A 13,963-nucleotide genomic window follows, 5' to 3' on the forward strand; every position below is an offset into this window, starting at 1 on the left:
GTTTTTTTTTTTTTTGTTCAGAATCTCATATTTCTTAAAATGTTAAAAATTTTATTTTGGTCGAAGAAAACGAGGAGCAATAAAATAAGTTAACGAAGCCCAAATATAGCAGAGAGTTGGATCTGACACAATTTTTGTAAGGAAAAAAAAGGTGGCCAAGTTTGCTTAGAAGTTGAAGATGTCACATCACGTGAGAGACACGTGATGATCAACGATAATCTAGAAGAACAAACAACGTTACAGCGAAAGGCTGAATCCGACACCAACGTCGTCGTCCCATGAATGAAGATGAAGAAGCTGTTGTCCTCAATTCTTCTCTTTGCTTTCACAGTTTCTTCTTTTCTTCTTCCCCTTTCTCTTGCTAAGGGTGCCTTATTCAACTTCGCTTCTTCTTCTTCTTCTTCTTCAGGTTCTTTATTTATTTATTTTCGTTTGTTTGAATCTTGAATCTAAGTTTGCATCACTTGCTTTGTGTGCATGTTCCTATTGTGCTCTTTAATCTATTTACGGGAAGGGAAGAAATGGGTCATTGTAAATTCGAGCTTTTTAAAAGTCTTTGGTGGTGAAAATGGTGGGGTTCTTTTGGTTAAATCCAAATCTGGAACTCAATTTATTTAGGATTTCGGAGTTGTTATTTGTATTCTTTGTTGATAGATTCGAGTTGCAACTTCTTAATGTTCTGAATTAGATGTGAGAAAATATATTTATATATATGAGAAATTTCTATACCCTTTCTTCCCTGCATGTGATTTTGTAATTGAATAGTTTTTCAGAGTTTTTGAAGTGATTGATTTTGAAGTTTGAAGTGAAAGGTCAGAACTTTACCGGGAGGGGGGGGGGGGGGTTAGAGTTGACATGGATTTGATTATTTGCTTTATTCAGCTAGTTCTTGTTGTTTAACTCTGGACTTTCTAAAATTGCAAGTTCTTCTAACTGCTACTTTGTTGTTGGTACTTGAAGATTTTGATAAGTGTATTAATACAAGTCATGCGAGGCATTTGCTCGAGGACGATGTAATAAGGACTCAGACAAGGTAATCTTAATCCATGATTTCCCTGTATAACTATGGTCTAGTCATTTCTATCATCTGTTGTAGCATTTAACTTGCAATAAGATTTCATGTTCTATAGTATTTGAAATGTTGTTTGGCAGTGTTGATTTGGCCAAAGGATACATGACAAATGCTGACCTTGAAAAGGCCATCAAGCAATTCGGACAAAGATGCAGCAACATTTCTAGGATATACAGGTGATTCTCATATCTGTGCTTCTTTTCTTTCTTGATTGCATATATCAAAATTATGTATCTACAAACGACATTAGAGATCGAAATATATTATTTACTAATGGCTTTCGTGAATGAACATACTGACTTGAAATTTGTTTCTCTCTGTGAGGGATTCTTGGATTTGGCTACTAGTATTGGGAAGAGTGTGCATGGATTTCCACTGGTAATTTCTTTTCCTTTTTGTAACATGCGTATTATTGGAAATATTTGTTTCAATTTTAAAAGTGAGTGTTGCATCCCTTTTTTTTCCGACGTGTAGTGGGTGATAGAGATTTCTGACAAGCCAGGAGAAGAAGAGACTGAACCTGCATTTAAGGTGAGTGTTTTGTACTCAATGCCAGTTAAGCAAGATGCCTATGGTTCTTTTTTTTTTTTTTTCAATTTTTTAGGCTTTTGACATACTAGACTTAAAAGATGTAAAAATATTAAACAAAGAGATGTGAAACTTTACTACTTACATCTTATTTGGGTTTTTAACTTAATGGAGAATGCATTCTTCTCCAGTTCTCCTTTTCTTCTTTGTTTTCTTAGGATTTTGATATACATAACCTAATGGATGGACTTTCTATACTCATATGGATTAGTAGGCTTTTTCTATGTCTTTATGCTCCACACCATATTTCTATTTTTGGCTTGTTAAATTAATTCAATAGTATATATTGAAATTCTGTATTCTGAAATTCTATGACCAACATCATGCTGATGCAGTATATTGGAAATGTACATGGAGATGAACCTGTGGGCCGTGAGCTTCTTATATATCTGGCTAATTGGTTATGTGACAACTATTTGACAGATCCTCTGGTATTTTGCTTCCACTTTCTGCACATAAATATATGCTGATCTCTTGCCCCTTCGATGTGGCATGCCAAATCCAATTTTCCCTATTGTTTTTCTGGTATTGCTAACAAATTATTGAAAGTTTTTAAGCTGTTGCAATAATATTGAAAACACAAATTATAGTTATTGGTAAAATTTGAATTATCCTACATCCTTCTTGTTTCCAATTTTTTGCATTGAAACTTATTTTATTTAGTAAATAATAGAAAAGAAATAGTACTAGGTATATATCAACTTATATGATTTCTTGAGAAAACGGAGAGGGAAAAAACACCATCATTCAGTTTCAAATTTTAGATGAGCAAATGCCATGTACTTATTTTATATGTTCATTTAATACATGGATATAAGCTACAAAATCTACAGTATGCTGGAATCATTTATCATTCTCAGTATTCAAATCCTGCATTTTTCAGTATAACTCTAGTTATTCTCTAATTTGATCTTTGTGCTTAAAATGTCAACCTTCTATGAAATGTTTCAGGCAACATTGATCGTGGAGAATGTTCACCTTCATATACTTCCATCAATGAACCCTGATGGGTATAGTTTAAGAAAACGTGGTAATGCAAATGAAGTTGATTTGAACCGGGATTTTCCTGACCAGGTATATCTTTTCATAGCAAACTAATCTATACTATAATGAGAATCTTAATCTAAACTTAATGTTGCCTTTTATCGATGTTTTTAGTAGTAGGACCATGTGCTTTTTCTTTCTGGATAATGATGTATTGAAATATTTGTGTGTTATAATGTATATATTTCTAGAGATCATGTTGGCATTAACCTCACGTGTCTATCTCAAATGAAATTACAGTTCTTTCCCCTGAATTATAATGAGGATTCTCGGCAACCTGAGACAAGAGCCATAATAAATTGGGCGAAGGATATTCGATTCACAGCATCTGCCACTTTGCATGGGGTATTACTTCTTTGGGATTCATGTCATATTTTTGTGATGTCTACTCTGGGCCGAGATGTTTATTTTCTGATTTTATTCCACTTATGTGGATCCTGCTGTAGATTAAGTTAGAGTGGTTTGGTTAATGGATATAAGTATTGTTGGTAAAAGTTATTGAAAACTTTTTTCTTTTCAAAATCTAGATAAAAAGGTAGCCAGTTTCCAGTGCATGCTTCCTGCTTTCTATAATTCTAAGATCATTCTTTCTTTTTTCCAGGTAGTTTTTCGTTTGCAACTTTGTTCTTTAAATCAAAATCTCTGTTAGGAATTAAACTGAATATCTTTTTCCCATGTAAACACAACTTATGTTCATTTGTTTTTCATTCTGTAGTTGAAAGACCAACCTATGTGATTCAATCTTGTATACTTGATCTTGTAGAATTGATTACAACTATAAACTAGCTGCAGATTTTGTTTTCATAAACTATTATATCTAGATTCTAGTTGTGAAATTTACTCATGGATTGTTCTTTCTTTACCTCAGGGAGCACTTGTGGCAAATTATCCTTGGGATGGAACTAAAGATAGAAGGTGGTGAATTATTTTTCCTTTCTTCACATGTCTTAATTTACAACTTCTTAGTTGAAATGTGGCAATCAAGCTTTCACATGTTTTAATATTACCACTTGTTAGATGGAATATGGTTATCTAGCTTTATTTCTTGAAGATCACTTATACTATGTTAGATTTGTCTCTAATTGCTTTCAAACCATCTTGAGTTCTTTATGACATGATATTGTCTTTTGATATGAATGGATTACAGTACGAGCTATTTTGGATGTCCCGATGATGAGACATTTCAGTTCATGGCAAGTATATATAGTCACTCTCACTACAACATGTCTACAAGCAAGGAATTTCCTGGGGGGATTACAAATGGAGCATCTTGGTATGGTTATCCGAAAGCAATAACTTGAAATTAATTGCTGAAGTTTATGTACTCTTCTCAATATGTTCATAAATTATTTCAGAAGATACTCACTGCAGGTACCCAATATATGGAGGAATGCAAGACTGGAACTATATACATGCCGGATGTTTCGAATTGACTTTGGAAGTCAGCGACAATAAATGGCCTAATGCTGCCGAGGTTGGTTCTTTCTTCCATATCTGAGCGTTGATAAAAGCCAAACTTTAGAGTACTACATTCCATTCACTTCTACAACTTTTACCAGACACTGTCTGCTCCATCAGATAAAAAAATATTATCCATTTTTTATGATCTTGTCTTTTTCTTTTTCATTTTTGTTTCCTGTTTAAATTGCAATATCTTTTCTTAGTTCTTGACTCCTGTGTACTGTATGTTAATATGCAGCTTCCTATCATTTGGAGATACAACAAGATGAGCCTGCTTAATCTTGTTGCAAGCCTTGTAAAGGTATACTATTTCTGTTTATATACTTTACGCCTAAAGAAAAGACGTAAAATCTCAAATCTCTATCCTCTTCTTTTACTCGAAACATCCAAAAACCCTTGGTCGGTTCCTTAAGCCACTAGAGAGAGGATGTAAGAGAGAATTCCATTGAGTGTACATAAGTCACCAATACCTTGTGTTCATTCTGTTATAGTTAGTTTGAACATTGAGAAGGTGATCATTTCAATTTCAAACTAACATAGAGATCTGTTGTAAGATTCTTAGGTGTCTTCACTTCTTCCGATTGTTTTTTATTGGATTGCTTAACTATTTGTTATCTTCTCTGTAGACCGGATTGCATGGAAGAATATATTCTTCGCATGATGGAAGGCCTTTACCAGGCATTATTTCCATCACAGGAATAAATTACACGGTATGTTTGGATATCGTATCTGTTTCTATTTTTATTCAATTAGAACATGACATCTTAGTTTGATGCGAGTTATTGAAAATGCTACATTTTTATATCTTATCGCAAATATGTTTCGGATTCCACAATGTGAACTATGTTCATCCTAATTTCTTAGACCTTTCAATGTTTTTCATATCCTATAGCTGATCCTTCCACCATTAAATTCTGACATAAGTGAATGAGTGTTTGACTTTGAGCTTCATTTTTATGATGTACTAACCAACAGGTTAGAGCTGGAAAAACCTTTGCTGATTATCATCGCTTACTTGCCCCAAAAGATAAATATGAAGGTAAAATGATATATTTTGGATTATATTGTTATAATAATGTATCATGATTGAAGAATACATTGGGCAAAAATAAAATTATTGTTGAACGAAAAAGAAAAATTGAAAATTATCTCAAATTGAATATTATCATGCAAAACTTAGATATATATTATCTTCTTGAATATAATATATATTATCCTTAAGTTCTATAATTTTTGTAGAGTTTATAATCAATTTCTTAATCTAAATTGCAGTGGTGGCAACAATGCCCGGCTACAAATCGAAGAACACAACTATATGGTTGGATGAAGGAGCTGTGTCACTGGATTTTGTTCTTGATCCTGAATTCACTGTCAAAGGCAGTGTACTACAAAATGACTATGATTGCAATTGTAACAATAAAAGAACACTAGAATTTGTTCATTTTCTTGGGGGGTTCCATTTGGAGTTGTACTTGATTTTCATTGCTACTTTAGGGTTCTTATGCTTATTACTTCTGAGGAGAGGAAAACTAAAATTTTCCACACAGAGATTGTCACCAGTGGCAAAGAGAACTGCTGTGGTTTGAGGCAATTGATAGATTTGTTGTTTGTATTATTAAATTTTGTTGTATATTAGGGTGGGTGAAGAAGGAAAGACCTTTTTCCCATGTAATGTAAAAATATTTTTCATATGGTTAATGTAAGTTCAAATATTACATAAAATTAGTTATGTCTATATTTATAATTTATGTAATACTCATTTTGATCTTTGAAATTGGTTTGATGAGTCAATTTAGTCTTTAACTTTTTAAAATGATCAAGTAAGTTCCTTTAAAAAATATGATTCTTATTAGTCTCTTGGCTAAACTTTTGTTGTCACATATGTTAGTGTAATGCTAATATGGACAAGTAAATGCCACCTTGGTATTGCAATGGTTACTTTATGATGATAACTTTGAATTGTGATTAATTTTATTTTCAAAAGTAGTTTATGAAACTTAATTAACAACAATTAAAGAATGTTCGTGTGCAATTAACTATTACATGTTGAAGTCTCACTACACTAAAAATGATGAGACTCCCCGACTAAAAGAATCATGTTTTTGAAAGTGTAAGATTTAGTTTGTCATTTATATATATATATAATACTAAATTGACTCATCAAACGAATTTCAAGAACAAAATAAATACTACCTCAAATCTTATATGAAAGCAAATAATCTCGTAAAAATTGATGTGAGCTGATTTCAATATTTCATAGCAATTTTTTCCTCGCACTTCAACCATGCAATATTGAGGAGCTAAATTATTTTGTAGAGAAACTTTTTTTTTTTTGCCAATAGAACATATACACTCCCTATTTTTCACACATTACATACACTCTCTCTTAGGAGTTAGGAGTCAAAACTTGGAAGATGTTTTTGGAATTAAGGTCACTACACAAACAACATCGAATTATTTCATGTGTATATGTGCCTGATGCCACTAGTTCTCAGAGAGAGATCTAGAGACTGTTTGGCCCATGTATTTTTTGGGACTCATAATTAGGCCCAAATCTCAAACATCACCAAAGTTCTTTTGTTTTTATTTTTTGCGATATTCCCAACCCAATAGGCAAATGATTAATATGTTGTAGACCTAAGCTCTATTTAAGAATTTGCTGCCAAATTACTGCATATTTAAGGCAGGATTGAAGACACCTTACTTAAGTGGGCTAGTGAACTAACTACTAGACCAACCTAAGTTGGTCAAATCCCTTTCTTTTTTACTATCGATCTTTTGGGCTAAGCCCTTTAGGGAAATATTGCGCAATTCAATGATCAACGGAAAACATGAAATTAAAATTAAATCAATCCAATTTGATCAATAAAAAAAATAGAAATCAATTGTGAGCCTAAGCTTTTGGATGCCTCTGAGCAAGAATTTGCTTTGTCTTCTCAAGAACACCAAAAAATATTGAACCACCAATTCCTATCCACAACACTCTTGGCCCCATACCCTGCAGAAAAATAGACATGTAAGATTGATTTAGAGTTAGAATTATATAATAATGATTTTGGGCTCCGGCCCCATTTCAATACCCAAAAAAGAAGTTTTATAATAAAAACATAAAATGAAATGCAAACCAAAAAACGCCCTCAGAATTACAATGAATGATTACAATGTTACACTACCTTAAAAAGAGCATGAGTTCCTTCTTCTTTAACTATTGTGTTGACACAATCATAAATGCCTTTGTAATGGTTTTGTGATCCCTGATGTTAATGAGAGAGAGCCAAACATTACCATATTTCAAATCAATCCCATACCTTAATTTAAGGGAATAAACAAATATAACTCTTAGGCACCTGAACCATTAGTCTTGTTTTTACTACATCAAGAGGTGTTGTTACTGCTCCAGTTATGGCACCTATCAGGTATCGAAATTCCCATCCTCAGTTCATATATTGATTTGAATCTAGGTACATTGGTATATGAATGTAACAAAGAAATCAAAACCACCATCATTATGGAACAGAGAGAGTAGCAAACAAACAAACAATATATACCACAAAATTAAAGAAGAAAACATTCTTTTTTCAGTGATTCATGAATGTAGATTCGGTTTAAATGGAAGCACAAATATATGAGTCCTTGAATACTGCAAAGCAAGCTTCTAAGGGATATGAAAGTACCAGCAAACGCCCCGAGCATAGCATTTTCTGGATCGTTTAGGTCTCTTTTCGCCTGCCAAGAACAGAAACACCCCCAAATCATTTTTTACAAGATTCTTATGTGAATAGAAAAAGGAAAATGTTTCATTTGCGTGTGTGTGTGTTTATGTGAGAGAAACAATAATAAGAAATACAATAAATAGTAGGCTTACTGCTAGCTTATAACCAATCCGGAGCTGCTCATAGATACAGAATTGTATGGCATCGAATGGTAGATCTCGCAATAAGAAAGACCCATATCCCTTCAATCTCAAAAAATCAAAATACAGATCAAGGCAGGCAAAACAAAAACCAAAACTAGGATATACTCGACATTCATGAACAAAAACTGAACCAGTATTTAAATGTCCATTCCAAAAAAATGCAATTAAGTCATACCGCATAAAGACCTTTAAAACCCTCATTGGCAACGATAAGACGCACAGCAGCTGGTGCTGATTTAAATTGACCCATTTGCATCCTTTGCTTAATAACCTATAATAAAAGGAACGGACTTCAAGATCAAGGAAGAAGGGGAAAATACTCAATCCAAGGAGCAAAGCTAGTTACCTCAGTTGGAACACGAACAAGAGAAGATGCAGCTCCTGCAATAGCACCTGCAGCCTGTACTCAGCTTATAATATCAAATAGCAAAAATGTTTAACTAATCATTTACACGTCCTCTAATATATCTTAGTTTTTATGGCACTATAAGTAGGACAATTTATCCTAAAGACATAATAAAAATTGATTATACATATTTAGAGCAAACAAAAATATGTAACTTATATACCACAAATTTGTAAAGTTACACCTCCAACTATTAAAAATTCTCCATCGTATAAATATGTTTAGGTAGATGGTTTGGAAGTGCCTTTACCCTTCAATATTAGTATTACAGATTTATGCTTGTGCTTTTGGTGATCTACTAATCTTGCTGCCACTCTTGTTTCTTATACCCTATGGTTTATCCCAACTATGTAATGCTCAGAAACATCTATGTATCAGTATAACAAAAATAAAATTGAAAAATGAAACGAATTTAAAAGGTAAAAGTTGTGTGTCAGGTGTCACCGTAAAGATAATATGAATGCATTTTTAATAATAAAGAAAGCTAACTTACAAAATGAGCTATGGCACTGAGATTCTCAGGAAAGGACCGTAGTAATTTTTGCTTTGTGGGTTCATACACACCAACAAAAATCGCAGATGCTCTGTCAAGAGTGGATGGATAATAAGTTATTTATCCATACAAGGATTAACCTAGTAAACACAAGCCTGAGAAACTATAGCTAAGGATTGACATGGTAAAAGAAAAGGAGAAAGTATTGCCACAAAGGAAACAGCATCTATAGACTTAAGTTCCCATATTTTCAGTCAGGGAAGAAAGTTAGCATAAGATTGAATAAGTTAAAACACTAATGAGATATAAGTCCAAATCATTTAAATGAAATATTAAGCTACTACAAGGTAGAATGCATCTCATAAACTATGTATTCATGGGACAAGTTCTCATTTTATTAAATTGAATGATTGATTATAAACTGAAAAATATTAGCTCAAATATGAATGCTTTATCAATGGCAAAGGGTAAGGTGTACAAGAGAGTTCACTCACGGTAAGACACCAGCAAGATTTCCAGCCAACCCTGAATATAGACCTTTCAAGATAATTTGCCCTCCACCACGAGCAACCTAATATAGGAAGGAATGAGATGTAAACTCTTAGGTACAATGTAGATGTAAACACAGATGAAGTAGCCTTATAAGCTTACTCATATATTAAATTCACCTGTAATCGAGTTTTGATGGTATCAATGGGGTACAAAGCTGTTTCTACAACGACTCCGGCAACACCTCCAGCAATGCAACCATCTGCCATATCATACATATGTCATTGAACAAACACAACACTAATAGTACTATAATCAATGCCTCTACTAAATCTTCAACAGAAATAGCAATTCTTACCGTACATAGCACGTAAAACATCAAATGGCTTTTTTTCTCTTTCGCTGATGGACATGAAGAACTTATCTGAATCCTTTCGAGCAGACATTTTAAACTTCAATGCATCTGTATAGACAATGCATTTTATCAAACACCACAAAGGCAAGCCCCGAGTAAAAACTTCTGCCCATAAATTGACACTTCAATTTTCAAAAGCATTGATTTTAAACGCAATAGATAAGCTACTCATTCAGGGGCCTGAGAAGAAAGGGAAATGAATAACGAAAAACCACTATGGAGCATTCTCTGGTTAGCAATCTAACATCAAAAACCACAAACAAAAATTGAATTTTGAGGACAACCCATGTCAATCCTGATCCAGTAGTGGCTAGAACGATACATAACTCGAGCAAACTATTTTTTTAAAACAAAAAGGACAAAACTTGAAATTTTGAAGAACAAAAAAAAAATTGAAAATGAAAAGTTGAGGTGTGAATGAGGAAGAGAATAGAGAGTATACCAAGTGAATCAGTGTGGGGATCTTTGGAGCTCATTGTAAATGTGCAAAAGATCAAATCTTTTATGAGAGAAACCAAATTTCTCCGACAACAATTGTTGGTGTAAGAAAATTTGAGAGGTGCGAATGGTGAAGCTGAAGCTCATGCAAAAGGGTTTTTGGTGGGTTTCTCGGAGATTATCACTTAACTCATAAAATTAATTAATTAATTAGTAGTCATCAAGGAAGTGTTCCTGTTTCACAAATCACAATAACTTTCAGTTTGAAATCGATAATGGGCCCAAATGACCACTAACAGAGTACAAGGCCCACAACCGACTGCTTTAAATAATGGGCTTCAAACAAGATAGGATATGGGTCCATCAATTGACAAATAATTTAAAAAATAAAAAAATTAATTTGGGTTGCCCGAGTGATCAACTCACTTGTTTACTTAAGCAAATGTTAGAGTTGGGGGTTCAAATCTTGCCGGTGTTCGATCTTATTCTTAACATGTATTTTTAAAATAAATTTAGAAATAGTATATATTATTATTTATTAAAACAAAAAATATTTTATATAATTAAAATAAAACATTAACAATAATTAAAAAATTAATTTATATTTTAATATCAAAACATTATTATGACTTATTTAAAAAATATTTTATATTATATATATATATGCGTGTTCTGTATCTTATTCCATGTCATATCGTGTCAGTGTCCGTGTATCATAGGAAGTTATTAAATAACTATGATGCACGGACACTGACACGGACACGACACAAGACACGCTGATACGCGAATTTTAAAATCTTACATGATACGGGGACACGCATACATATAAAATATAAAGTATTTTTTAGATAAACCGTAATGATATTTTAATATTTTATTAATATTAAAATATAAATTAATTTTTTAAATTATTTTTAATGTCTTATTTTAATTATATTAAGTATTTAAAATATTTTTTGTTTTAATAAATAATAATATATACTATATCTAAATTTATTTTAAGAATAAGACCGAACACGTTGACATGTGATGGTATTTAGGTGTGTTCAAATATGTCCGAAATTTTTTTTTTTATTTTTTATTGAGACACGGTTTGGACACAGCAGACATGCGTGTCGGACGAATATCGGTGAGTGTCGTATCCAAAATGTATCCGAAACGCAGACACGACAACTTAGTAAAGTGTCCGCTTCATAGTTAAATAATTTTCCTAACAAGTGTCAATACCAAATCGGCAAATCCTTTTTAAGTTTTTGGGCTTCTGCTATAGATGAGTACTATGGGAACTTGGGATGCCAGGTGTTTTAATGCTCTCTCTCTCATCTTTTGAGTTTTTAGGTAGCGTTTGTTTTGCAGTATTGGGATAGAGACTGAGAGACTGAGACACAGTATCATGTTTGTTGGTTCAGAAATTGATACTAAAATTTCTGTTTCTGTCTGCAAAATTTCAGTTCAGTGCCTCCAAAATATAGGGACACAGGGGACTGATATTTTTAGAAACAGAGACTGAAACTTTAATAATATTTTATACCTAAAATACTCTCATTTTAATTAATTAATTCCAATTTTATCCTTTGTACAAATTAAATTAGAATTTTATTCTTGTTTCAATTTTTGTCTCTCACTTGGTACCAAACAGAATACTAAAACTTATTTCAGTCTCTGTCTCTCAGTCTCAGTCTTTCAGTATCTGTCTCTCCACCAAACGCTTAGTGTATGCACGTTTTTCCACTCTGCTCACTCCGACTCTAATTAACGATGGAAAAGTATATCTAAATTGAAAAATAAAAGTTTAATTATTAATATTTTCATAATTTATATTCAGTCTTATTATTTTCAGTTATTCATATATATAGATGTAGCATATGAGAGAAATGGCCATGGAGAACAAAAAAAGTAAGTTCATAACATAAGGAAGGATTATTAGTGTAGCATTTAGAACTAGCGTACATTTTTAATTTGACATTTTCATGAACCATTACATTAAAGTAAATTATAATAGTTGAATAAGAAATGAATATTAACCACACAAATAGAATATTTTAAATTGATCTTTTAAGCTCTTCAATATATATATATTTTTTTTATCATAGATAATTTATCTTTATTTTGTGTATTCCAGCACTTTTCATAATAGAGAAGCTCTCTCTCTTGTAAAATTTGAAATTACAAATACACTCTAACATATGGTAAACGACAATGAATATCATCCAAATAAAGATAAAAATATTATATGAACATTAATGTACATATGCATCGATCTTATTATATACAATAAACCTATATAACTAATAATATTGGTTACGTTGACATCCAAAATAATATTATTGATCCTTAAATTTAACTGCATCTTCATTTTTAGATATCAACGTAAAATGGTGGGACATATATATATATAGATAAGACCAAAAAAGTTTATTGTCATACGTATGCATGACAAGAAAATTAAACACACAACCAGTACTAATAAATTAGGTTCATTATGGCTTCAAGTTACAAGGATTCAGAAAACGAAAGTTTTCAATTTAAAAATTGCTAGCTATAATAATAATGTTTGATAAAACACTTGATATATAAGTACCTTATTAAAAGGTTATGGTACTTCTACTTTATTAGTAGTGCAACAACACAATATTATGTAATATATGGATAAAATTAATGAAAAATAGAATTCAATTTTCTAATATTTTTATTCTCTTTATTTTATGCATACATAGAATGATAATAAAGATTGATGAACTCTACTACTCTTTTATCATAAAAATTATAATATTATCATAAAATTATTTATCCAACAAAATTAAATTAAAGTACGTGTAGAAATAATTATATATCTAAAAATAATTAGTATGTAACTTCTTTAAAATTTTGAGAGAGATAATTTTGCCAGTTAAGTAGTTCTATTAATACTCAATACTATAAGTAGAATTATCTTCTGTAATATATATAATATATATTTATATTTTTTAAAGAAAAGAAAGTCGGTTTTATTTATTTGATTATATATTTTCTGCGAGGATGATCCACACGTGATTCAGGTGATGAAATTAAAAATAAAAGCATGTTAAAATTATCATATTTTGAGAAGTTGATCAAATCCAGGTAGATCACGTTCATACTAGCCCAATTCTTATTTACTTTTTACCTAACTTTCTTTCCATTTCGATCTTTTATATATATAAAAGATCTGATTATTTATCCTGTAACAAAAATTAAGAGTAGTACACAATATGACAAGTCCATAATATATTTTAACTGCACTTCCCACAGCTTCATGCATTTGGTTCTCTCATCTCTCTGCTCCTAAACAATAAATTTGTCTCTACATGATTAGAATAATATTTTAAATTAGTTTTTTTTTAAATATTATTGTAGTCACATATTTCAATTAGTATCATTTTTTAAACTTTGATTTTGAAGATAAGCTAATTTTGCATCAGATGATTCGTTTATATAAAAGAGTTGATATGAAAAAATTTTAAGATTATTGTATATTTATTATTAAATATTAATAGAGACTAAAATTAATAAAATGATATAATTTAAATAATTTATAAAATTATAAAAAATATATTAAATTTATAATTAAATATAAATAAAAAATATGTTCTAATATTATTCACATAAAAAATATATTATTA

At 31.3% G+C, this 13,963-nt stretch overlaps 2 protein-coding genes across 4 annotated transcripts; one reads left to right on the forward strand and one right to left on the reverse strand.

Annotated features, from left to right (window-relative positions):
- Positions 1-242: 242 nt before the first annotated feature.
- LOC130950066 (carboxypeptidase SOL1) lies at positions 243-5,887 on the forward strand. 3 transcript variants are annotated; one of them, XM_057878625.1, is made up of 15 exons: positions 243-409; positions 961-1,033; positions 1,153-1,248; positions 1,420-1,450; positions 1,547-1,603; positions 1,996-2,091; positions 2,612-2,734; positions 2,945-3,049; positions 3,573-3,619; positions 3,852-3,977; positions 4,076-4,178; positions 4,404-4,466; positions 4,792-4,875; positions 5,141-5,204; positions 5,438-5,887. In XM_057878625.1, the coding sequence occupies exons 1-15, from the start codon at positions 283-285 to the stop codon at positions 5,749-5,751; spliced, it is 1,509 nt and encodes a 502-aa protein (XP_057734608.1). In that variant the 5' UTR covers positions 243-282; the 3' UTR covers positions 5,752-5,887. The 3 variants fall into 3 exon arrangements, with proteins under 3 accessions (XP_057734608.1, XP_057734610.1, XP_057734609.1); XM_057878627.1 differs by lacking the exon at positions 243-409 and adding an exon at positions 429-812; XM_057878626.1 differs by lacking the exon at positions 243-409 and adding an exon at positions 443-571.
- Positions 5,888-6,477: 590 nt separating this feature from the next.
- LOC130950067 (S-adenosylmethionine carrier 1, chloroplastic/mitochondrial-like) lies at positions 6,478-10,523 on the reverse strand. The gene is made up of 12 exons (XM_057878628.1): positions 10,327-10,523; positions 9,828-9,932; positions 9,649-9,731; positions 9,475-9,551; positions 8,981-9,071; positions 8,428-8,481; positions 8,257-8,352; positions 8,031-8,120; positions 7,840-7,891; positions 7,513-7,574; positions 7,339-7,419; positions 6,478-7,163 (listed from the first exon to the last, which is right to left on the reverse strand). Exons 1-12 carry the CDS (start codon positions 10,358-10,360, stop codon positions 7,059-7,061), a joined length of 930 nt encoding a protein of 309 aa, XP_057734611.1. The 5' UTR covers positions 10,361-10,523; the 3' UTR covers positions 6,478-7,058.
- Positions 10,524-13,963: the final 3,440 nt, after the last annotated feature.

The sequence above is a fragment of the Arachis stenosperma genome, chromosome 9, assembly GCF_014773155.1.
Source record: "Arachis stenosperma cultivar V10309 chromosome 9, arast.V10309.gnm1.PFL2, whole genome shotgun sequence".
NCBI lineage: Eukaryota > Viridiplantae > Streptophyta > Magnoliopsida > Fabales > Fabaceae > Arachis > Arachis stenosperma.